This window comes from Chanos chanos, chromosome 14 (assembly GCF_902362185.1).
Source record: "Chanos chanos chromosome 14, fChaCha1.1, whole genome shotgun sequence".
Classification (NCBI taxonomy): Eukaryota; Metazoa; Chordata; class Actinopteri; order Gonorynchiformes; family Chanidae; genus Chanos; species Chanos chanos.
In genome coordinates, this window is record NC_044508.1 from 15,544,446 (window position 1) to 15,568,048 (window position 23,603).

At 40.1% G+C, this 23,603-nt stretch overlaps 2 protein-coding genes across 2 annotated transcripts; both read right to left on the reverse strand.

Annotated features, from left to right (window-relative positions):
* Positions 1 to 1,486: 1,486 nt before the first annotated feature.
* pdzk1ip1 (PDZK1 interacting protein 1) lies at positions 1,487 to 3,427 on the reverse strand. Its single transcript, XM_030791951.1, has 4 exons — positions 3,330 to 3,427; positions 2,678 to 2,792; positions 2,196 to 2,282; positions 1,487 to 1,827 (listed from the first exon to the last, which is right to left on the reverse strand). The coding sequence occupies exons 1-4, from the start codon at positions 3,394 to 3,396 to the stop codon at positions 1,755 to 1,757; spliced, it is 342 nt and encodes a 113-aa protein (XP_030647811.1). The 5' UTR covers positions 3,397 to 3,427; the 3' UTR covers positions 1,487 to 1,754.
* Positions 3,428 to 9,268: 5,841 nt separating this feature from the next.
* On the reverse strand, positions 9,269 to 12,344 carry tal1 (T-cell acute lymphocytic leukemia 1). Its single transcript, XM_030791888.1, has 3 exons — positions 11,824 to 12,344; positions 11,213 to 11,304; positions 9,269 to 9,705 (listed from the first exon to the last, which is right to left on the reverse strand). Exons 1-3 carry the CDS (start codon positions 12,342 to 12,344, stop codon positions 9,269 to 9,271), a joined length of 1,050 nt encoding a protein of 349 aa, XP_030647748.1.
* Positions 12,345 to 23,603: the final 11,259 nt, after the last annotated feature.

Below are 23,603 nucleotides of genomic sequence, written 5' to 3' on the forward strand. Positions count from 1 at the left end.
CCTCCTTCTCCCCCCCCCCCCCCCCCCCACAGGAAATGCCAGGCTCCAATATGAGACACCCTCACCAAGTCAGGGTTATAGAAAGTGTGGGGACTTACTCCTCTGTAGCTCCCCTCTTGGTCACAGTGCAAATTCTTCACATTCAACAGAACCATGTGTAACAGGTTTTAAATGACGTCCAAACACCTCATTTTGTTTCTCATATTCAAGCTCTGCTATCCCCCCCCCCCCCCCCCCCCCCCCGATTCATGATGTCAGCAAAACCGAGGTTTCTGATTGGTTGAGTCTGTGACGAGCCGGGTTTTGTGGGGGAATAAACATGTGTTTGGGCTGGGGTCTCCAGAGGAGAGTTTTTGAGAAGTACTGTACGGTGGATTGCACAAAGCACATTTTTTTTATTGGTCTTAAACATGTAGAAGGTATGGTGTGTTCTGATGGTGCCTAGACACGGAACTGTTGTGCCATGATAATATGCTTCCATGAAGACAGTGTGTGTGTGTGTGTGTGTGCACGCCATTACGAGGCCTAGAACTCTCCGTTTCTCAAGCCCTTTAAAGGTTCACTCAGAATTCTGTTATAGTTTCACTACCGGACCTCCTCTAATCTATAGACTTCAAATTACTGGGATCCTTTTTCATCTCTGCTTGCGTTAGTAGATCCTGATTCTGTTTTAGAATTTGATTGCTACTGTATTACACTGAGCAATATTAAAAAAAAAAATACAGAGCAGTTTGCTTTCACGTGGCATTAGATTTTTCTATATTGTTTGTCAGGTCACTTATTTTGTCTCATTAAAAATGACTGTAGTATTTTTGCAATGATACAGCAATGTTGGTAATAATTTCTAAACTCCTTAAAAAAATGACTGATGACCCCTAGTAAATGTCAGTCCTTCATGATGCTGGTTTATGGCGTTATCTCTTTGTCAGAGTGCAGTTCCTGTCTCAGCATTGCCTTCTTTCTCATCTGCTCTCTTTGTTTTGCAATATTATCTGTGCATGAACTCATTTGTGTTTTCTTAGGAAGAAGAATGACTTACAGTCCTCTAACGCAAACACATTATGTTTGTCCTATCATTTCAGCACTACTTGTCTAAAGTCACTTGTCTTGATACTGGTCAAATTTTAGTCTTACAGGAGATGTTTGTCATTGATTAATGTTACTTTTTTTCATATCATATTCCAAAGAAATAAATCAGATCTACATATTAAGAATACAAGAAATGTTGCTGTGATTAAATGGATCCATGTTTACCTTGAATTTACACTTTGGTAATGCCCATTATGACATTATGTCTTTCCCAACACGTTAGCTATGAGAATTGCTGGCAGTGAATTCAAATTTGATTACACTAGGCGAACTCTACCTTCTTGAACTTTGTTCGAAACATTTTGAAATCTCTATTTATTAACCCCCATAATAACCTTATCAATAGATACCAACAATCGATTTCAACATTTGCTGTCATTTTTATTGGAAAAAAAAACTGGCTCTTACAAAGATTATTCTACATTTCATTTCTTTACATACATTTGAAAGTTGAGGACACTACGTGGTGAACACAAACGTACATATTTACCTTTTTTCAGAACAAATTGATTACTTTCTTCTCTGGTAATTCTGAATTTTTAATGAGTTATGCAGTGATTGTCGATAGTCCAAGTCGATCTATTGGTAATAGTAGCTTTTGTGTGTGTGTGTGTGTGTGTGTGTGTGTGCACGCGCGTTGCTGAGCGTTGTCCGAGGCCGCTTAATCACATGGCGGTTACTTTGTCATCGGCGGTGTGAATGTCCACGTTTTCATATGCACTCAGTTGATCGTTGCCCCTACAAAACATGCACATACGGGCACACGTGAGCACACACATAATTCAAAAGGAGCCGTCAATAATATGTCCCACCTAGATCTGATTTGCATAGAGTTCAATTCAGACTTGCAGCACGTGGTATATATACAGATGCTATTTACATGCTTGCGTAATGAGGCATTCGATTTTTTTTAAGGTTCTATGATTTTACGTGATGGTTACTTGTACTATATCTTTTTTTCTTTCCTTTTTTTGTAATAAAAACCTATCGTTTAGCACCCGCTTCGTGCTAAGACTTACAAGAACTGTGGACAAAAGTAAATATATCTCTCTTTTACACATGACGACATGGGTATTGTTAGCTGGCGATAATGTACGAGTCCTTACTTGTCCATATTCAGGCTAGTCTCATAGGCTGATCCATTAGCGGTAGCGTAATTGTTGGGAATGACGGTGTCTTCTTCCCTCTGCCCTCTTAGAGACATTGACAAGAAAGGAAATTTGGTCACCAAGACACCATATATGAAACCACAGTGCTGTACTATAAATGTATGTAAACAACCATCGTTAATAATCTGTAACTTTTCTTTAGAAAATTTGTTCCGTAAATAAGGTTTTTGTGTTATGGTACGTACATGTCTGTTTACATATACATTTTACAGAGTGGGTAGCTATGTATTGCTGCACGCTAGAGTATCAGAAATCACAGATTGGCTTTTTTCATGGAAAGACAAATTCTAAAATGAGTTACATTATATTCAAAGGTTTTTTTAATCTTTTTTAAGTGATGATTAACTTTCATTTTTTTTAAGTGATGATAAATAGTAGTTAGTCTGATAACAGAGATTAATCAAATGGTTGGTATTTACTTTGGCTTCTCACACCAAGCCTTGTTAACAAGGAAGGCAACGAAAATAAGGAAGAGGAAACCAGAGACTGCGATGATTCCCACAAGCCACTGTGGCAGGGCCCGCTCTGCCCTCACTGTGTGGTAGACATCAGGAAAATAAAAATATTTCCATTAGTATCAGCTATAGAACATTTATTTTACATAATTCATCTGAACAACTGGAATTCCAAGCTTTTACATACTTCTAAATAACTCAGTTTCAGCAAACAAGGTTGCATGAAGGCCATCTAAAATTTCATGTTATACTTGAACTTGAAAGATGCTTTTTCATTTATCTGTGATTCATAGGTTTTATTGGATGGTCCATAAGGTAGTGATGCAGGTGAACATTAAGATTTGCAGATGAAATTATGGACATAATAACCTCTGACTTTGACTTATTTTACTTTGCATGAACTGCTGAATGTTGTCGTGATTTAGTTTCATTCTTACATTTCATCCAAATTGGAATCCCATCATTCAAATCTTCTCTTAGCTTCGCCTCGTTATTCACAAATAAAATATTTAAACACTCCTTCAATATGAAGGACATTACACAATTCATGATTTTTTTTTTCATCAGACAATTTTGACACCACACTGAAAACAGATGACATGCATAAATGTCTCACCTGCCTGAGCTGTGACGGACCCCAGGGTAAGAAGAAGCCAATAAAATGTTATAATGCTTTTCCCCATTCTGAACCCTTCTAGGAAAAAAAATCTGAAAATGCAAAGTATGAATATATGTATATATATATATTTATGTATCAGTCACTGCCCCACAACAGACACCTTTTCCATACAGCTCCTCAGATGGACTGTTTTTCTCTCTCTCTGCTGTAGCCTAACCTACAGAGCACTCTGTTCCTCCTCAAAGTGCACACCCATATTCGTGTTTGTGTGTGGTAAATCATTTACTAAACAGTAACATATCTTTAACAGAGCAAATAACAGATACATGGATTTTTTGGCTGTGATTTCTGGATTGAGACTCTCTAAGAAAACCCAAAGCTGAGTTTGTCTTGAGTTTCATAACCAGCTACTTTCAAATCATCCAATGAACATTTCACTGTTTCTGAGAACTCAATAATGAATTTGTTCAGTTATTGGTGGACAGGTTTGTTTGGTTTTTTTTTTTTTCCTTTCACACCTCAAAGACAAACCAGGAAGTACAAGTCTAAGTAAAAAATACTCTATTGAGAACCCCCAAAAGGTTGGTAACTATCACTAAAGGACTTTGGCTTAGTAACTGTGTCTTTTGCTGATGAGAGTAGTAATATGTCACTGGGGAGTTAATCTGAATTGTAAGCCCCTAAGTGTTTTCACCTCGTGGGAGTTACTGTTTAGCCTGAGTTAGAAGTGTTGTAGTTAAAATGGATTTAGCCATAGTAAATCTCACGTGGTACGTTCTAGGACACAAACAGAGTAGTATATAAGCGCAGACTGGTTCAGCGGTACGTTCTTCCAGCCGTCAGTAATTCGGGATGGTTGAGTTTGTCCTGAAAGAAATCAGCTGGATTCACGTTTCTGAGCCACTGCGTCTCAGCCTGTTTAGTACGACAAAAACTGGAGTGACAGGGAGAAAAGCGAAGGGGTTTAGTGTCAAACTGAAGTGATAAAGAAACCTGATTTACAGTGAGGTGAGAGGTGGGGGTGGGTGTTGGAGCAGACACTGGGGTACGCCCCCTCGGTACTCAGGGGACAAATGAGCATCACTCAAGCCCTGGGAGGGACGGGGGGGGGGGGGGGGGGGGGGGGGGGGACTTTGTCACTGCAGTTCTGCCCCAGCATCAGCCAAATTAGCAACCCTTTTGGAAGCGGCCCAGCCCCCTCGTTAACACCCCAGTGCCCACTCTCTCCCCAGGGGAGCAGCCAGCGATGTTGTGGCTGATAGTCCTGAGAGAGTCCAGGGAAGGCTGTTTCCAGTGCCTCAGCACAGAGCTGAGAACCAGGCCTCTCCCAGGTTCTCTGGGAGTCCAACAAAACCCCCAGTGAGCCATCCCACCGTCAGTGGAGGGGCTCCTTAATTGAATTCTTTCACCCTCCCCACCCTGTTTCGTTATCTCCGTGGGTAATGATGTTTTTATCTGTCTATAACCATGTTCTTTGTTGTGACAACCCTTTGAGATCTATCAAGGTGCTGGCTCCAGCTCATCTTGCTTCAGTCTCTGGTGGGAAAAAAAAAACAAAAAAACGGGACAGCTATAACAGCAGTTAATTAAAAAGGGAAACCGCTGTCAAAGTCCAGTCAAAGTGCCCTGATTGAATCCATTATACTGCGTCAAAGTTTCAAGAGGGTAACACTTCCACGCCAAAGATGAGTGAAGGGACTTAATAGAATTGGGTTTCATGGAATTGTTTGATGAAGTCTGTAATCTCTGGTTGGAGATATACCCCCATGTATTCCATGTGATTTTAGTTGACGTGTCTGGAATGACAATGCATCTCATTTAAAGACTTAAATATGCAAAGGGTATTTTATTACATCTCAGATGCATTAATAGACTGTCAAATGAAAAAAAATATGAGTTCTTCGCAAACAGACGTGAAAATGTTACCACTTACATTCTTAAGAATGACTGTGTTGCCTATATTTAGCCAGGCTGTATGTGGCAGTTGCCGTGGTAACTTTGGTAGGATGGTCTTTGTCCGAGGTTAAACCCACAATGATGAGTCCCAAATTGGCCAAAGAGCTGGGACAAGTAAGAGGATAATAGACAAGGTGGGCTGCTACTCCATCCTGTCATAAAGCCTTTCCTTTTATTATTTTATTCCTTTTCTTCAGTGTTCAGTGAGGAAAGCAGCCGCCCTACCACTAAATGACTCATTTAAGCAGAATAATGACTGATTCCGCATCCAGCAGGGCCAAAGTCCTGATCCATGTGCAGTAAACACGGTGTCCATTGTGTAAATCATTTTTGACTGCACACCACCTCCTCTTGTTGTTGAAGTGTAATGACAGTTTGTTCTTTGCTTTGGTATAGTAAGAAATCAATCTGCCTGGGCTATTTGTGTTCTTCATTGTCAAACGGTAACCAGGCTGAGTGGAGTACGTAGCAGTAGTTTATGTTAGCAGTAAGGTCAAAAATGATCAAACTGATTATTTTTTGCCCTTGTAGTTTTATGCTGCGTGGGGTTTTTTTGTTTGTTTGTTTTGTTTTGTTTGTTTGTTTGTTTTTTTATTGATCCAGTGTTTGTCATATCTGTTTTTTGTTATGATACAAAGCAGAAATTTTCTTTTGTTAAGAAAAATGTTGTGTATTTGTAAGAATTCTAGGTGGGCTGGGATGCCAAGAGCATTTCATTCAAGCCATGCCTTTGTGGGAAGATGGAGGCTGAGATATAGCAAGGTCATGTGTGTGTGTGTGTGTGAGTGAGTGTGTGTGTGTGTGTGTGTGTGTGTGTGTGTGTGAGTGAGTGAGTGAGTGTGTGTGTGTGTGTGTGTGTGTGTGTGTGTGTGTTGTGTGTAGGTGTGTATGTGTGAGAGGCTCAGTGACTGAGCTGAGAACCAGCACAGGGCCAGTCTCTCTTGAGTCCATGGGGACCAGCAAACCGACCAATGGCTTTTTCATTGGCTTTGATGCTTATCAGTCTCTGAATCCGTATTCTCCAAATATAAAGCCTAACAATGACAATTAGTTTCCCACTCCATCTACAAATACCAGCATATAGCATCTCTCATCTGTAACTCCTCTCTGACATGGGAAACCGTGTCATACCTTTTCCCCCCGAAGCTCTGTTAACGCTCATCTGGAGTTATTTGGTAATGTAGTATTGTAAGTGTAGACAACACATAACTAGTTCCGTTTTCCAATAATGACAGTGTTTGAAATGTACTTTGCCTTACAATGCTTTGTTGATATGATTTCAAAAATAGGTCAGCTTTTCATTTTTAATGTCACTTTTTAAATTAGAGCAGCTTTGAACATGAATGTTTAAACTGCTGTTTAATAATCTAAATAAATTGTTTCAATTCTTTTAGACTGTGAAATATTCTAAAGTCTTTGTCCAAACCTCAGATTCAATAATCTTGTATAATCAAGAATGATTATTGACAGTGGTTTATTAAAGTAATAAACTGCTTATGCACCAACAGCTTGTCAGGAATGGAGCACTGTTATGTGAAGTGTGTCCAAAATATCCTAAAGTATAATATATTATATATTGCGTCATATGTCTTAATCAATACTCAAGGTGTGATACCTATAAGCCCAAAAACTATGATTTTGCTCTTGAAGGCTATATCTGAAAATATAATATATATTTTTCAAACATCCCATTGCTTTTAGCATGGTATTCTAAACCCCTGGTGGAGTGCTTGTTGGTAGAATGTTTTGTCTCTCAGATAAAAGTGTTATTATATAAGTCTATTTTCAGCTGTATTCATGATATTGGTCCCAATTAATGAGTGTCTGTCTAGTGTTTTTTTTTTTTCTTGTTGGCTTTCGTTTCTCTAATACACACATTCACACACACACAGTACGCGCGCACACACACACACACACACACACACACACACAGTAGTCTCAAGCCTGGCTCATCAATAAACTTACATAAACAGACATAAGGATATTCAGTTCGCATTGAAAAAAAAAATGAGAACGAACAGGAAACTTGTATCAAATTAATTCTGAAAATATTATGATCTCTTATTATATTATTAATTATTATTAATATTATAATATAATATATTATTATATTATGATTTGTAGTTTTCTTTCTTTCTTTTTTTTTATCATTTTAGGGCTATCAGAGGGGAGATGGCGGAGTAGTTTCGTTTTTCACATAAATTAAAACTCTGATGGACAACATATAGTTTCAGAAATAAGTTAAAATTCTGACGGACAACGTATAGTTTTAAACATGCGATGTCTGCTTATGAGGTATTAGGAATCCGACTGATGCACTGATTGTAAGTCGCTTTGGCTAAAAGCGTCTGCCAAATGCTAAATTGTAAATTGTAATTGTAAACATAAATTAAAATTCTGATCAACAACGTATAGTTTTCAAGCTTGTGGTTTTTATTTCTTTTTTTTTCTTTTTTTTTTTATAAAATTCTGAGAGATATAACGTTGCATATATTTATAGATATATTCATTTCACCTTACAACAAAGGTTCTTCTACTAAATATCACATTAAAATAACCATTTTTTTTTTTTGCTTAATACACAAAAAAGAATAAAAGGTACCAAGACTGGTTACTCAGTGGTCTGCTGAAAAAAGCAGAACTCCATTAAGTCAAATACAGTGATAAAACACTTACTGGATGAGTGTGTGTGTGTGTGTGTGAGGGGGGGGGGGGGGTTATCAGTTTATAATGAAGAGATGAGGAAGGAAGATGGAGAGAAAAAAGAACAGGAGAGGTTAGATGATGCTGATTAACTTATTGTACCATAATCACGCTGGAAAAAAAGAATAAAGAAAAGAATAAGAGGTACAGGAGCATAGATTGATGGGCTACATTTTTTTCAATGCAGATGTACAACATTATCCCATTTTCTGTATGTACACTTGGAGCGTGGTTGCTTGTACCTCTTCCATTGCAAGCATCTTTGTCCCACCACCTGTTTATAAATGTCGTAAAATTCATGCTAGTCTTACAAAACTATGATGTCTGTGTGTGTGTCTGTGTGTCTGCCTGCCTGTCTGTCTGTCTGTCTGTCCGTCCGTCTGTAATCTTTGTACTATGTTTTTGTGTCTGAACCCAAAAGGTAACATTGATAACCATTTACAACATGGCAACAATTTGTCCTCATTGGTGTGCACTTTTAGATGCTAACAATGCCAAATGTTTAAATAGGGCACGACCCCGATATGTACATCATTTCTCTTAAAAACACGTTTTTATCTCCAAAACAGAGCTTCATAGCAATGTCTCAGAGATTTAAGGATTACAAGGACACACTAATTATAACTGACATAGTGTTCTCCGGCTGTCTTTTTCAGCTAATTCTGTCTGAAGGTTGAAACATGTTTATGTGTTATTCATTCCATATACTGAAAATACTGAAAATCCATTTTGGTCGAATTTGCCGTGATTTACCACAACCTCATTTGTCTGATTTAAGACTTAAAACATGGTTTTCTCATCTGTTTCTTTAACACCATTAATTACGCATTAAATGTACCTGATGAAATATGGGGTCAAAAGTGAGAAGAGGTACCATTTTCAATATTTTGCCCAATCACAAATGTCCCTATATTTGTTTTAGTCATAATCGGATGATGGCGACGTTCCATTTCATTCCCATGGGAGCAGCTGGGACACCAAAAAGCCTAATTCCAGTCCGCCATTTTCCCTCTTGTACCAGCGTTTAACCATAGAGGGCAGTCCAGGGACAGGAACAGAGAACGGAACAAAAAAAAAAAAAACCACTGGGTAAAAAACGGGGAGAGAAACCAAACGTATGCCGGTACACAACATGAACACATCACCACAGGTCCATGGCCTATTCACTCCATCTATTCAACCTTTAGTGGTGGGGCTTCGCACCCATTGCCTTTTAAGATCAAGTCTTTATTTATTTATTTTTTTTAATCATCTGTGCCTCCGCTGAGACATCTCAGTCACCGATGGTTGCTGCCGTCCATGGGCAGGGAGGAGTGGTGCAGTCCCCTGGCCGCCGGTCGAGATTCCACCGACGAGTCCTGGTCCTCGGTGAAGCTCTCTGGGCTGCCCTCCCCGTCCAGAAGGCTTCCGCAGCTGGAGTTGGGCGACAGCATCTCCTGGAGGATGTCTTCCCTCACCAGGCCGGACTCCCGGCCCTCCCTGGCCCTGGTGGCGGCCTCACCCCCCAGCATGTCGTCCTGGTCGTTTAGGAGCTTGGCCAAGAAGTTGATGTACTTCATGGCCAGACGGAGGATCTCGTTTTTGCTCAGTTTCTTGTCCGGCGGGTGGGTGGGGATGAGCTTTCGCAGCTCGGCGAACGCCCCGTTCACGTTCTGCTGACGCCAACGCTCACGGCTGTTGGTGAAAATCCGCCGCACCATTTTGGGCTGCGAGGCTGATGGAATAGAAAAGAATATTGGAAGCGTTACCAAAAACAGTTTCATTCGTTTTCGTCTATCTGTGCTTTTTTTTCCCCCTTCTTTTCTGGGTCGTTTTCATCTATAGAGTCTGTGAAATCTGGTATCCACAAAATGCATCTCTTATTGTTCCATCACCCTCAAACTGCACTTTGAAACAAGACGTAGCCCTTGCAGCAGTGTGGCATCGCTACTAGTGACAAACTCCAAATGGTCGGATGGTTGACGCTGTTTTTTCACTTGAATGGAACTTAAACAGGGAGCTCACTGATAGATTAGAGGTTTATCTCAACCCATTTAGCCAAGAATTAATTAACCTTTATATTATCTGCAGCATTGTACATTCAATTATTCAAGCTCATTTCTCATCTGTGACAGTTAACTTAGAAGTGAACTCTCTCTCTCACTCTCTCTCTCTCTCTCTCTCTCTCTCTCTCTCTCTCTCTCTCTTTCTCTCTCTCTCACTTTCTCCCTCTCTCTCTCTCTCTCTCTCTGTCTGTCTGTCTCTCTCTTCCCTTAGCAGTTGATGCTCTGGTGACTCAGTGTGTTTATACTTGATACGGATTCGTATTCATATCTTTGGCAGAGCTATGGAAGTTTGTGTGAGGATAATCAGACATACAGAGTGCAGGTAAACCGATGTTACTTTAAATGGTAATTAGCTGTACATTAAAAAAAAAAAAGAAGAAGAAGCTGTATGCTGCACTGATTTCATTTCCATAGCCGTGTGTCGCTGGGGCTTCCCACTCGTTTAATTCCTCTCCTACTCTCACCACCAGCAGCCAAACACCATGCCCCATATTTGCATTTTTATAGGCAAGACACAGCTATCTCTCCTGCACATACACCGTTTGCCTCTGGAAGTCATCCCACTGGCAACTGTACACACACACACACACACACTCTCCCTCTCTCTCTCTCTCTCTCTCTAACTCTCTTTTGCCATTTCTGTCTCGCTCTCTCACTCTCTTCTTTCTCTCATCACCTAAATTTGTTTTTAAAAAATAAGGATAAGCAGTAAATAAGGCTAATTTAGTATGAAACGACTAATAAAAGTAACCTTTATTTATTATGTAGATATTAGAAAGTAAGTATTTTGTTTTCCATATAAATGTTATAATAGGCGACTGACAACATGAGGAAGAACTCTCGTTTCATTTAAACCACACGCGAGATAATTAAAGGTGAAACGAAAAATGCGATGCAACGTTCAGTGCATCTGATGAACCAACAAATAAGCACGTTTCTAAAAAATCTCTTTCAAATTTCGATAAGGCTGTGTAGCGATACATTTTTTAACGCATTTTTGTGAAATTTCAATTTTGTAGTCCACAAATTCTCTATAATTCTGTATGTGCACCTGACACCTGACAAATTAAGCAATAGTCCGAGTATTGCAAGTGAAATTAAAATACCGAGTGAGAAACGAGTGAACACAGCCAAGGAGTGGCTTACCATACTTGGAAAGATCTAAAATGCTCCTACCATCGTTGATTTCAACCTCATAAGGCGCAGGGCGACGTTTCACTCGATTACTGGGGTACATTCCATACTGATCCGGTTCTCCCCCAAAGCCACTGTGAGAAATTGATGTTTATTCGTTAATACTGAGATATTAGAATGAAGTAAAACGTAATTTATTACTGCTTGCAAAAATTATTTTTAGTTGGTAAACCTTAAAGGATTGTGTATGAAGAGGTTTCAGAGCCGTTAGAATTTGTTTCAGTTCTTCTGATCCCGATTTTTCAAACTCACAGCTTAAAATTATTGAAGTAATTATTATGTATAATACTTAAATAAAGAGGAAATTACAAAAGCAATGATTTAATCGTGAACCACTACATAAATGTTGTGTTGTAATGATTTCGTTTCGTTCAGAAAACCAAGAAAATCTACAAAAAAAAAAAAAAAGATTGTTATTTGTTCAAAATCCTATTACTTAAATTACAAGAACCATTTGACTGTAGTCCAGAGAAACAGTGTATAGAATTTCATACCGATGCATCATTGGCACTGTGCGTAAATAATGTGTGTAGAATAGATTCTTAACACACATAAACGAAAGTAAAGCTGTTTATGAAAGGAATTTGCCTCACCTGTTAATAGTGGCGAGCGGTTGCGCCATGTTACTGTAGAGCATCGCTCGAGCCGGGAGAGGAAAAGCGGGTGGGCTCAATTGCACCATTCGAGTTTCGCTAAGCGGATCCCTGGGAGGCAGCGGCAGAGGAATAGGTGGTCTGCACAGTTCAGTAGTCTGCACCTTGTGGCTGCTGTCTGCCTTAAGCTCCCTGGCTTTTATATCACCGGTCCCTCCTCTCCTGGCCAACTCGATCACTGGCACTTCCTTTTTTAGCTCACTGGCGTGGTAAGCCGTTTCCTTGGCAACGCCATTAAGGATGATAGTCCCATTGCAGTGGTCCTCTGGGATATACTCCCCTCTCTGCTTACTTTCCGCCGAGTCCACGGTCGTCGTGCCTTCCTGTTTCCCGCATGCCTCGCCCTTCTCCACTGTAGTTAAACCTGCGGAGGAAGTCGTGGAGGTGTCGTGTCGGGGCGATGCACACTGCTCATCGCTTGGACTTGGCTGAGACAGCTCTGATTTCAGTTTTTCCATCATTGTTCAAGATTTGATATAACAGTAAGATGTGCCTTAATTTCTAGATGGGAAAGGCGAAATCTGGAAAAAGCAGAGAGATGCGTAATTGTATCCTGAGAGATATATTCCGACTCTCCCGATGAATGTCCTGATACGTCACCTGAAATAGAGGACACCTTTTTACGCACGTCCAGGGTTTGCTAAACTTAATATATCAGCACAAGGTAACACCGCTTGCCTTTTGTTCGGTGCTGGTCGGTGTCATTCATAAAGCATCCCTTCGGTCCTTTGCACACGCGTGACTGGAAACACTGACAAGTGGTACACTATCCGTACAGTATTCTATTTGCTCACAGTACGAATATGCCTTGCATCACAACATAACCATGTATGCGAAGTCATCACTCAGGCCTACGAATGCGACTACAGCTTCTTTCCCCTGTCGCCCCCCCCCCCCCCCCCCCCCAACCTCCCAGAAAACCAGTATGACTACTTCTTTATTTTTATTAACATTTTGATTGGAAATTAAACCGTTTTATTGCCTACAAGTAGTACTTAGTAGCCTATAGCCTTTCATATTCCCAGTGTTGTCGAGTCTAGAATTTTTTCTTTGTGGTAGATTCAGGCTTTTAGTGACTCAATGCACAAAACCCTACCACCGATTTATTTTGCCTCCAATCAATGCGTAATTGACGCATCCTCTTATAGGCCGTAGGACTGCCTCGAACCGACATGTATTGTTTTTTTCTGTTTTCTTCCAACGTGACCTTGGCCCATCACATTAACAGTCTCGTCATGGTATGAGCAGATAAGCATGCCATGACCGGCTCTCAAATGAGAGCGAACTTATCTTTTACACACATTGTTGGATATATGGCAGTACAATTTAACGGTGTATTTTAAGCGGGCTATTGCCAGACATTTTTGGATTTATTTTTAGTAAATATGTCACTGTGCTATGTTTATATTTAAGCAAATTAATAATTATTCAGCTTCTTTTTTTTTCAACCTTAAGGGGCATAATCCTAGGCTATTAAAGAGTGATCATTGCTAATAAAAGATAGAATGCAATAATCCTAATGTTACCAAAGATCTCTTATTGTTATATTCATTTTTCCAGAAAAGCGAATGCCACATTTTTCGCTTCGAAACTGCTGACATTTTTATTTATTTGAATTTGATAGTATCGTTGGCGCATTACATGACAGTTAAGCTATGTTTTCCTCTTCATTCGATGTGAGTGTGCTTAGCAGCCCGTTATTTTTGGACGTTTGGCAAATGAGAGATGTTAAAAAGAATAAGCTCCAATGAACTGTTCAAAGATACTGACATTTATAAAGTTCTTTATGCGCCTTGCGTTGGTGCAGAATATTAGGTCATCTGAGAAGAGAGAAAACGCCATAATTGTAAAATCTTGCTTTAAATATGTGTTTTTGTTATTAAAACAGGTTAAGGTCTTATTCCATCTTTCTAACGAACGCAGAACTGTTTTAAAAATGTTATAATCCTATTTGTCATGTAAGAATTTTAATCCAAAAATCTTGTTCGTTAACCGTGTTGCTCCGAATTACAGCAATCTTAAAATAAGAAACAACGTTAATATTCACATCAGCGTTAAAATTTGGTAACCTTTTTGATAGTCATAGCTTGTCTATAGATATAGATATATATATAAAAAAGTCATACATAAAGCTAATCGTTGATGTTTCCAAATTTTAGAAACATATGACTTCAGAAAACTGTGTAAATGACCAACATTTTACACATGAAACAACACTCTCCGTATGAGCAAAAGAAGCGAATTTCACCAAATTTAGTTTTGCTATGGATCGATTCCATGTTTCCTTTTAAGGGAATAAATTAATAGCCTACACTGTGTCGCTACTGGGTATTAATCACAGGCTAACCATATTGCTATTTGGAAAACAAGCAAAATATGAAATTTCACTGGTCATTTTTAAAATGAACGCTCCAAATACTGCCGATTATATCGAAAATTTCAATGATATCGCATACATGTCTCCACTTTACCACTTTATTCTGAAATGAAAATGCTTAATCGATGAGTGCTATACAGAGGCAGTGGGCCTAATTTTTCCTGAGCGGTCTAGGGCAAACAAAAAATGGAGAAATAGATGTATCGACCCACAGAATGATATTGGACCATTAAAGTTTATAAAGATAAATTGTATTTATATCAAAACGGCAGTTAATAACTGTATTTTTCTCTTACCGTTGTCGGGGTGTAGTTGATATCAGTGTGCATGTGGAGCCATTTTGTCGAGGGTCATCCATGTCTGAGGTTTTAGATGCACTGAAGTGCTGTGTGGAACTGGAAGTGAGGTCTATATGATTCCACATCACGTCCAGTGCGCCGCTTAGCATGGGGAGCGGAACACTGGAGCAATGTGGCCAGGCGAGATAAGCGCGCAGTGGCGGCCACTTCGTATTCGATAAGCCCCTAAACCCATTATTTATGAAATGATTCATTATTATTTTGCTTTTTATCGAGGGCAAACGCGAAGAGAGAAAAATATAGACTTATATTGTGAATGGATATGCATAAAAAATAACTTAGCAGAAAATGAAAAAAAAAAAAAAAAAAGCCGAATGTTTAATACAGGTAGTGATGTAAAACTGCTCCAGGGCTCAATCAAAAATTAATTACGTGGCGCAAAGGAATACATTGGAGTGATATCGGAAGGGATGTAGGCTTGAAAAGTACCATTAGCGTGTGTTTGTTTTTACATATTTCAGCGTTTTGCTAAGGACGTCGTGATTAAACTGAAAAAATGTGTAAGCTGCCCAGCCCCTCTTTCGTTGAACAAATTGTCAGTGCACGTTATGGAAGGGGTTACAAGGGCACGTTTTAAACCGATGCTGACTAGTGGTTTCTTTGATTATTCAGTTCATTTCTTGGTGCTTTCTTTATCTGTTACCCACACTGACATGCAATAACGATACATAACCGAACGTAAATCTCATAGCGCTTGTTTGTATGACTTCACCTGTCTTTTATTGATTAACTGATTTGCCTTCCTCATGTAACATAGAAATACGTCGTTAAGGTTGTGATAATGATGATGATGATGGTGATGATGATGATGATGATGATGTGAAAGTATTGTGCACTTTAGTTGAAAATATACAACTGGTCTCACATTTCTTAAGGTCAACACCAACCATATCAGTTAATAATGACAGTGATAATGTTTTTTAGAGGTGGATGTGAGAAAAATAGAGATTAGACATAAATCACCCTTATTCGTGAATCACACAATATTATGGGTATACGTTCAAAACTTAACATAGAAAATGAGGGTATATATGAAATTATTAGGTGCGAAATCAACCAAGTCATCTGAAGCCTTTGATCATCGAGCTTTGTGTGTTTATTGCCACGGATTTGAGCGATTTCGGAAGGATGCCCTGGGAGTCCTGCCAGAATTTGGTGTAAACCTCAAAGGACCACCTTGCAGAGTGCGATAAGACGCTATCACTGCGCCAACGACCTCAGGTTCATCCATCAGCAGAGGGATGAGAGTCACCGCCATTTGAGACGGTAAGAGAAACCTGTGGATGCGTAACGACTATAGCACTGCCAGTAAGCCATCAATACCGGTTATATCTCCTTCTCCTTACTTTCTTATGAATTCTATCAGCGGTTTCTCTTTTTTTTTAATTGCAAGACTTCTCAAAAGACCCCATTACAAGTATCATAATCAGTTACCCATGTGTTTTTTAGAAACCCACGATAATAAATATGTTGTCCCAAAAGTGAAGATTCCGCGATTTTTGTAGTCAACAGATATCTCGGGGCATCAGATTTTTATCCACATAGAAGACAACCAGGTAGAGAAAAAAGAAAACCTTTTGTAAAACGTACTGCCAGATGTTTTTTTTTTACCGACTTCCTCTGACGTAAAATACAAAGTAGCATTTCACAACGACAACATGATAGTAATTTGCTAACAGTAACCGAACAATAGACTTTGAAATAGGCTGAGGGAAAATTACAGAAAGTCGTTGAGGGACATTGCACTTAGGCCTGTGCTCTGCTGTCACGACAAACTTCCGGACCTTGCTAATAGACCACCAGAAGAATAGATGGTTATGTATGGATTTAAGTCAGCGGTGATTGTCGATGACTACTTTCTTTTGTATAGCATTACTGAGACTCATTTGTGCAATTTAACACGTTAAAGAATATAGACAGAGTACACCGAAACGTTGCTCTCGCAGTGCGTAAATACGCACAATCATTTGGGGCGAGTTAACTTCCAAAAATGCATTATTTGTGTGTCAGAAAATATGTAAATGTAAAATAGGTATATATGAAGCTGGAAGCTGACACATAACGTGCCTGTAATGAAAGTGTTGTTTTACGCATAGAACAACATAACACCAATGATATTTTTCTGTGCTGAATCCAAAATACTAAAGACTCTCAGATTTTAACTCTAGGTTGTGACGACACCTACAGGACATATGCTGCCATAACAACAACCAAAAATTACCATACAACTTCCCCATAATCCTCAAACAGCATGGACCAGCCATTTAATAACTGAATCGAAGAAATGGTTTCTGATAATACAATACATTCGAATCATGTTAATATACTACAGGTAATTACCAAAATAAACGAAATAGCCAGGTGGCATAATAGAACATTCAGACAACTGCAGGCAAGCAGAGGAGCATCACTTAACCTTGGCATAGATTCTACAAGTGACTGGAACTCTTGCGGAGGAGCACAACAGCATTCTCCCGTGAGAAATTCATTCATTTGTTTGTATTAATAGTGATGGAAAATGTCATCTCAGGTGCCACTTTAGAATCTCATCATTTTTCTTCAGCCGAATGGAGAACTAGTGACTGAGACAGTTATGTCATGCTATTCACATAGTTTACATTCAGCCAATCAGTGCCCACTCATGCCTTCTGGATGGGTGTATTAGTAAAATGAAGGAGAAACACTCCTTTATAAGATGATGGTATATGTTCATAATTTATTGGCATTGTGTTTTTAAGTGTAAAAGCAGAAGCAGATCTAAAGCATGCCAGAAATACGCACCCCGCACTGTAACAGAACCACCAGACCTCTTCACTGTAAGTACTATACGACTATATGTGTCTTCTCTCCCAATAAACCACTGTCTGTGCTCATCACACCACTTTATTAGTAAATATACATTTTAATAGTATTAGGGGCTTGTGTGATGCAGCCTAACTGCAATATCCATTTTTGCATTTTGTGAAGTTGCTGATGGACTTTTCTCATTGAAACCACTTGTATGTGACCTCAGTGGTTATTTGCAGATATCTGATTCAGAGACGTTTGTCTGTTTTACATTAAATATTACAATACATTTTCCACTGGATATTTTGGTCAAGAACTGTGTGATCACCTTAGACGACCTTAGACGACCTTAGACGGCTGATGTCTTTGTCTCGGATGTTCATGCCAGCATCTCTTCAGCCACTGTTTCTTGTGAAGCATCAACTATTTGACCAGTCTTCAGGACTGAAGTTCCTGCCAAACACAGCCCTAAAATGACCCCTCTCTCTGAGCCACTGAGATCTCTCTTACCTCTGGCCCTGGTAACCAAAATAATGGGGAACTGAACTTACCCATCATTGTCATACCTCACTCTTAAAGTGCTGAGACACTGGTGGTGTTATTCATTGAGGAGCAACACCCGTGTGGAGACACCTGCTGTCAGTATGCCTCTGTCTGTCACTTTCTCAAATGTTTCCTTTATTTGATCTTTCACTTACGCAGTTAAAAGGAACCGAACATTCCCAAAGGAAGTGTGCAGTTCATTGGATGTTTTAAGTACAATAAAAGACATCTTTCGTTAAGCACAGCACGTGTGCTTCATGCCCCTTAGTGGCATAACAGCAGGTTAAAAAAGAGTGTTCAGATGACTCTATACATTTTATTATTGTAGTTTTATTCCCAAGACTCATAAATATTAGAAAAGACATAAAAGTATTTCTCCTTTTACTATCCTTTAAAAAAAACCCTCTCTACTCTGTCAGTAAATGACATGGGGGGGGGGGGGGGGGGGGTTCAGGACTCTCTATAATGTAAATATGCATCATCTCTCTTTTTATTTCCCTTCTCTCTGTTTTGGATTCACAGTTAAATCCTTTTGTTTTGACTGCGGTTTAAACGTGTGCTCATACTGAAGTACAATACAGATTGCCATTTGGTGATGATATAAGCAGTTTTGTGAGAATGTGAACTTTAAATACATAATCCTTGTCTATTTTTCTGCAAAAATGTATTGAGTCTAGCTGTGTTTTGGAGGTGGGGTGAGAAACGGAAGCTTTAAAATGAGAATGAGCGTGAACACAGCCGTAAACATTCTCAGCAAATCAGATTATATAAGTGCCCTGTCATCTGCTATTTTTACTGTGCTAACCGTGAACTGACCTACTTAATCTAAAAGGACGTGAATGTTTACGCAATTAGACCATATCCTTCAATGAGTAAACCATTAAGAATAAAGATTTAAAAACAATATTAACCACGAGCCTTAAGTACTATAACATTTACATCAAAATTGGGTTAATTTCTTTGGACATATTATTATTTATGTTTATGTAACGAATACACTTAGCGCCCTCTGTTTTGGTAGTGCCTCTAATGGCCACTAGATGGCGACATGCACCAGCGTTTTCCTTCAGTGACGTTTTTCTTCCCTCTCAAAACCGTATAAGGTCATGTAGAACCCTGGTTCGTTCTGACTGGAGAGCAAGCTTTATGGAAAGTTGTTTTCTCTTGAAAGACATTCTTTCCACTCAAACCAGGTCACCCAGCCCCTCCCATTCACTCATTTGCTCACTTCATCCCTCAGCCTGGACCCAAGAAACAGCTGGGCCAATGCATCAGACCCTACACACACATTTCCAACCTTTTGTGACTGTATACTCAAACAATGTAATGTTATCCATTACCGACGGCGGATTCCTTTCCTATGCTTTATACCATAACCAGATGTCCATGGAGTTGTGTATGGAACCAGTTGGTTGCACTAAGACACAAAGACTCCTGTTTCTGGTAGCAGGGTGCAGAGTCACTCTTTTTCCAGGCAAGGAAGAAAAAAGAACATTTATGTATATTTCTTCTAATATTTCATTAAATTTAAGCTTGTCCTGTTGGCACTTGTTTCTGATAAGGAATCAATGTGGTCTCGATCGAGGAATTGATTTGACACCGGCTGTTTTGTGAGTACTGTACGGTGCAATGCTAATATAAGTTGCACTGACCTAGAGAGTGTAATGATTCAGAGCAAGGGCCAGAGCGTGGGATGAGGAATACAGAAACAAGTCCATGTGTCCTAAATACACAGAACCAAATGGGGTCAGCAGCAGAGCTGCATTGGTAGGTCACACACATGTTGGGGCAATAGAGAAGTGAGCTTCCTGTGGTCAGGCTAGGCGTGTTTCTGATGTCCACAACTGAGATCAAAGGTTTCCTGTTGGATTCAGTGGAAGTTGACAATAAGTCTGCCGAATTCCAACCAAGACAATTTATGGTGTTTGAATGTAGAATCCAGATGAGTCATTTTGGTAGTGGAACAGGAACTAAATCTGGAATTATGGAGGCTGCGTAAGCTGATATGTGTTTGTCTTCAGATCTTAGATATACCCTGATATCAAAGATGATATTTGCGGATGAGTGGGTGAAAGAAAGCGTGTGTGTGTGTGTGTGTGTGTGTGTGTGTGTGTGTGTGTGTGTTTGTGTGTGTGTGTTTGTGTGTGTGTGAGAGAGTGAGAGAAAATATGAATGCATCAGAGAGAGGAAGAGAGGCAGGAGATGAAAAGCAATAAGTGAAGGGGCAGCAGCTGCAGATCTCTCTCTCTCTCTCTCTCTCTCTCTCTCTCTCGCTCTCTCGCTCTCTCTCTCATCTCTCCAGGTTAGCAGAGTGAATCACCCTCTATCTCAGTGGGCGGTGAAGTCTGCTTCACTCCAGCTCTATAAATATACGGCCCACGCTATATTTGGTGTGGGGGGCGCTGTAGTCTGACTACACCGCATTACCTCAGCAGTGGGTGTGTGTGTGTGTGTGTGTCTGCGTACATGTGTAGTGTGTGTGTGTGTGTGTGTGTGTGCACTATGTGTGGTATATGTAATGTGTGTCTGTGTCTGTGGTATGTATGTGCATGTGTGCATTATGTGTGGTGTGTATGTGTGTGTGTGTGCGTGTGCGTGTATGTGTGTGTGTGTGTGTGTGTGTCTACTTTCATCTCACCTCGCCTCATTCTCTGAATCATCAGCCAAGGCAGAGGCAGGCTTCACAGCCCCCGCTACTTCATGGAGAGCAAAGCCAATTTGAGAGCATGCCTATTAAAACGTAAGGTCTGTGTGACAGCCACGTGTGTGTGTGTGTGTGTGTGTGTGTGTGTGTGTGTGTGTGTGTGTGTGTGTGTGTGTGTGGTTGGCTGTGGGGGTGCACAGGAGCCTGTCACTTCAGGTTATATTCATAGATGATCCTCTGTATTACTATTCTCACACCCAGACAGCTCTGATTATGTTTTGGCTGGAAGCTCACAGAAATTGTGTGTGTGTGTGTGTGTGTGTGTGTGTGTGTGTGTGTGTGTGTGTGTGTGAGTGTGTGTGTGTGTGTGTGTGTGTGTGTGTGTGTATGTATGTGTGTGTGCTGAGAGAGACTGGCTAGAGTGCACCTCAGGTGTTGATCTCTTGACCTCTTGGCTCCTGGTCCCGCCATGCTCAGGGGGCCTGTCTGGGGTTGAGATGTAGGAGGGAGGTTGGAGGGAGGTTTGGGGGAGATTTGAAGGAGGCTTTGAGGGGGAGTTAGGATCTGTCAGCCTGCACTGTCTGAGGGGAGACGGTACTGGAGTCGGTTGTATTTTGACAGGGAATGCTTCTGCTGTGCATGTAGTGGTGAGAATCAAAAAAAAAAAGAAAGAAAATGTGTTCGGTGGATGGTGCTTTTGTGTAACGTGTGCACACCTACGCACGTGCACACACACACACACACACACACACAGTCTGAATAATGAAGAGGAGTGTGTCTATATCTGGCAGACGTGGTAATGTGCTTCAGGTTACTGATCCTGCCCCTCATTACCATTAGATGATCGGAAGCAGTGAGCCAGAGACTCTCTGCCTTTGGCACCATGTATGAAAATGACATGCCTATGATGTCCTTTACTGCATAGCATGTTTCACTACCCATGATATCTGATGGCATTCTCTCGTCGTTTACTCTGGGTTTGAAACATGTGAATCCATGTGTAATACTGGTTACATATTTCAGGAATTAAAGTCATTTTAGATCTACCCTATGAGAGATCTGTTTTGTTTTAACCTGTTCCTTGTTGGATGTGTTGGGTGCATGTGAAGATGCCGTGAGGGTAAAGAGATTACACTGTATGTGTGTGTATGTTATCAACCTCCCTTTAACATGGCTGACTTTGAACAATAAGACAGCTTGCTGGCAGGAGACTGGCCCCCATGCCCTGGGGTGTATGCTTGTGAGTGTGTGTGTGGTGTGTGTGTGTGTGTGTGAGAGAGAGTGTGTGTGGGGGGTTGGGGTAGCTCCTGGAGGTATGAAAAGGAAGACTGGGGGGTTGTAATAGGGAATCCATTCCAGGCGTGTGTGTGTGTGTGTGTTGTGTGTTTGGTGGAGGTGGTGTGTCACATGCAAAAGAAAAAAGAGAGAAAGAGAGAGAGAGACAGCAGTGGAAATCCCAAGGGAGCAGGGGGGTTACCACGGAGATTCTCAAAGAAATGTGTTTACCTCACCCATCCACCCATCCCCCACCCAACCTCAGTCATCTACCTCCCCCCACCCCCACCCTGGCCAGGCCTGACCCCCCGCCTCAGTTCCCAGGATGGGGTCCTGACTGGGGGGAAGGTCCCTTAAGATGGCCCCCTTTGTCTTCAGCCTTTTGTCACCCTCAGCAGGACTTGACTCCTTGATGAGTTTCACAGCTAAAAAAAAGAAGAAGAAGAAGAAGAAGAAGAAGAAGAAGAAGAACTGAGTTTGGTTTCCTTGGGCATGTTAGTATAGTACACCCTATACTAATTCTCCTTTGTCAATCTTATAAACTGAAAAGGAAATGTTCTGTTAATCTGGGAGTTTGGTATTGCTTTAGCCATTATAATTCAGTCTGAACAGCTGAAATGGAATATTTCTGAACCATCTATAGACGGGCTGATGATAACTTGTAATATTAACTTGGTCATTTTCAGTCATGGATAAAATTCAATGAACATATACATCATTGATGATACATCATAGTGTACCTGTGAGCGCCTTTGGCAGTTCAAGAGAAGTGACATCAGGTTTACTCATATCTCTGTCTCATGTGTCTGATCTGTTTTCTCATGGGAAACGTGTTGGAACTGAAGGTTTGCCTGCACAATCAGGCCTTTGAGAGATAGAGCAATCGCCAAAGTAATTTTCCCATCTACCCTCAGGCCACTGCTCCAATTTCTCTGAAGTAATTACAAGTACTAACACATTTTTTGTGACCCCCTTAGAGTCATTATGTTGTTTGTGTTGTTAAACACCACTTTCTCACACATACGTACACACACGCTCAACAAATACAAACAGAAAACCACCCACCACTCCTGTTTGTTGTGTTCTTCTCTCCCTCGGCATTGGCTACCAACAACTTTGTCACAGGGTGTGGAGACTTCATGGCTCCAGGGAGAACGTCAAAGGAATTTCAAGACGGTTTCTGTCACTGACAAATGACCGAGTCACTCACTGACGCATATCATTTTCCTGTATCTTCTCATTAATCAACTGAGGTTTGTTTATTCTCTGTGTATACACCATAAAAACACTTCTCTTCAAACAAGAACTGACATTCATATAATATAATATAATATAATATAATATAATATAATATAATATAATATAATATAATATAATATAATATAATATAATATAATATAACATAACACAACACAACACAACACAACACAGCATAACATAACATAACACAACATTCACACTGATAATATCGTAATAACTGATACATAATTGATATTATAATATTAATTGATAATAAAAATAGATTATATGTCTCCAGACTGATGTTTTTTTCTGTTGAGACAGTACACAATTTAAATCTCTTACTAACACTACTGTAACAATATTTGCTGGTAGCAGAAGTTTACAGTGTTTGTAAGGGCAGAAAGAGGAAGAGGAAGTGGCTTAGTAATGCGTGTGGTTTTGTTTAAGATTGCTCAGAGCAAAACCAAAATGCCTGAATAATTCATTCTGAAGA

What these genes read in the sequence shown, in the direction of transcription:
- pdzk1ip1 (XM_030791951.1), bottom strand. Translation starts at nt 3,396, where the DNA reads ATGGGGAAAAGCATTATAACATTTTATTGGCTTCTTCTTACCCTGGGG. An exon ending in GTCCGTCACAGCTCAGGCAG is followed by an intron (nt 2,793 to 3,329) that starts GTGAGACATTTA and finishes TCTACCACACAG; the next exon opens with TGAGGGCAGAGCGGGCCCTG. An exon ending in ACTAGCCTGAATATGGACAA is followed by an intron (nt 1,828 to 2,195) that starts GTAAGGACTCGT and finishes CATGTTTTGTAG; the next exon opens with GGGCAACGATCAACTGAGTG.
- tal1 (XM_030791888.1), bottom strand. Translation starts at nt 12,344, where the DNA reads ATGATGGAAAAACTGAAATCAGAGCTGTCTCAGCCAAGTCCAAGCGAT. An exon ending in CCGCTCGCCACTATTAACAG is followed by an intron (nt 11,305 to 11,823) that starts GTGAGGCAAATT and finishes AATTTCTCACAG; the next exon opens with TGGCTTTGGGGGAGAACCGG. An exon ending in TGAGGTTGAAATCAACGATG is followed by an intron (nt 9,706 to 11,212) that starts GTAGGAGCATTT and finishes CTATTCCATCAG; the next exon opens with CCTCGCAGCCCAAAATGGTG.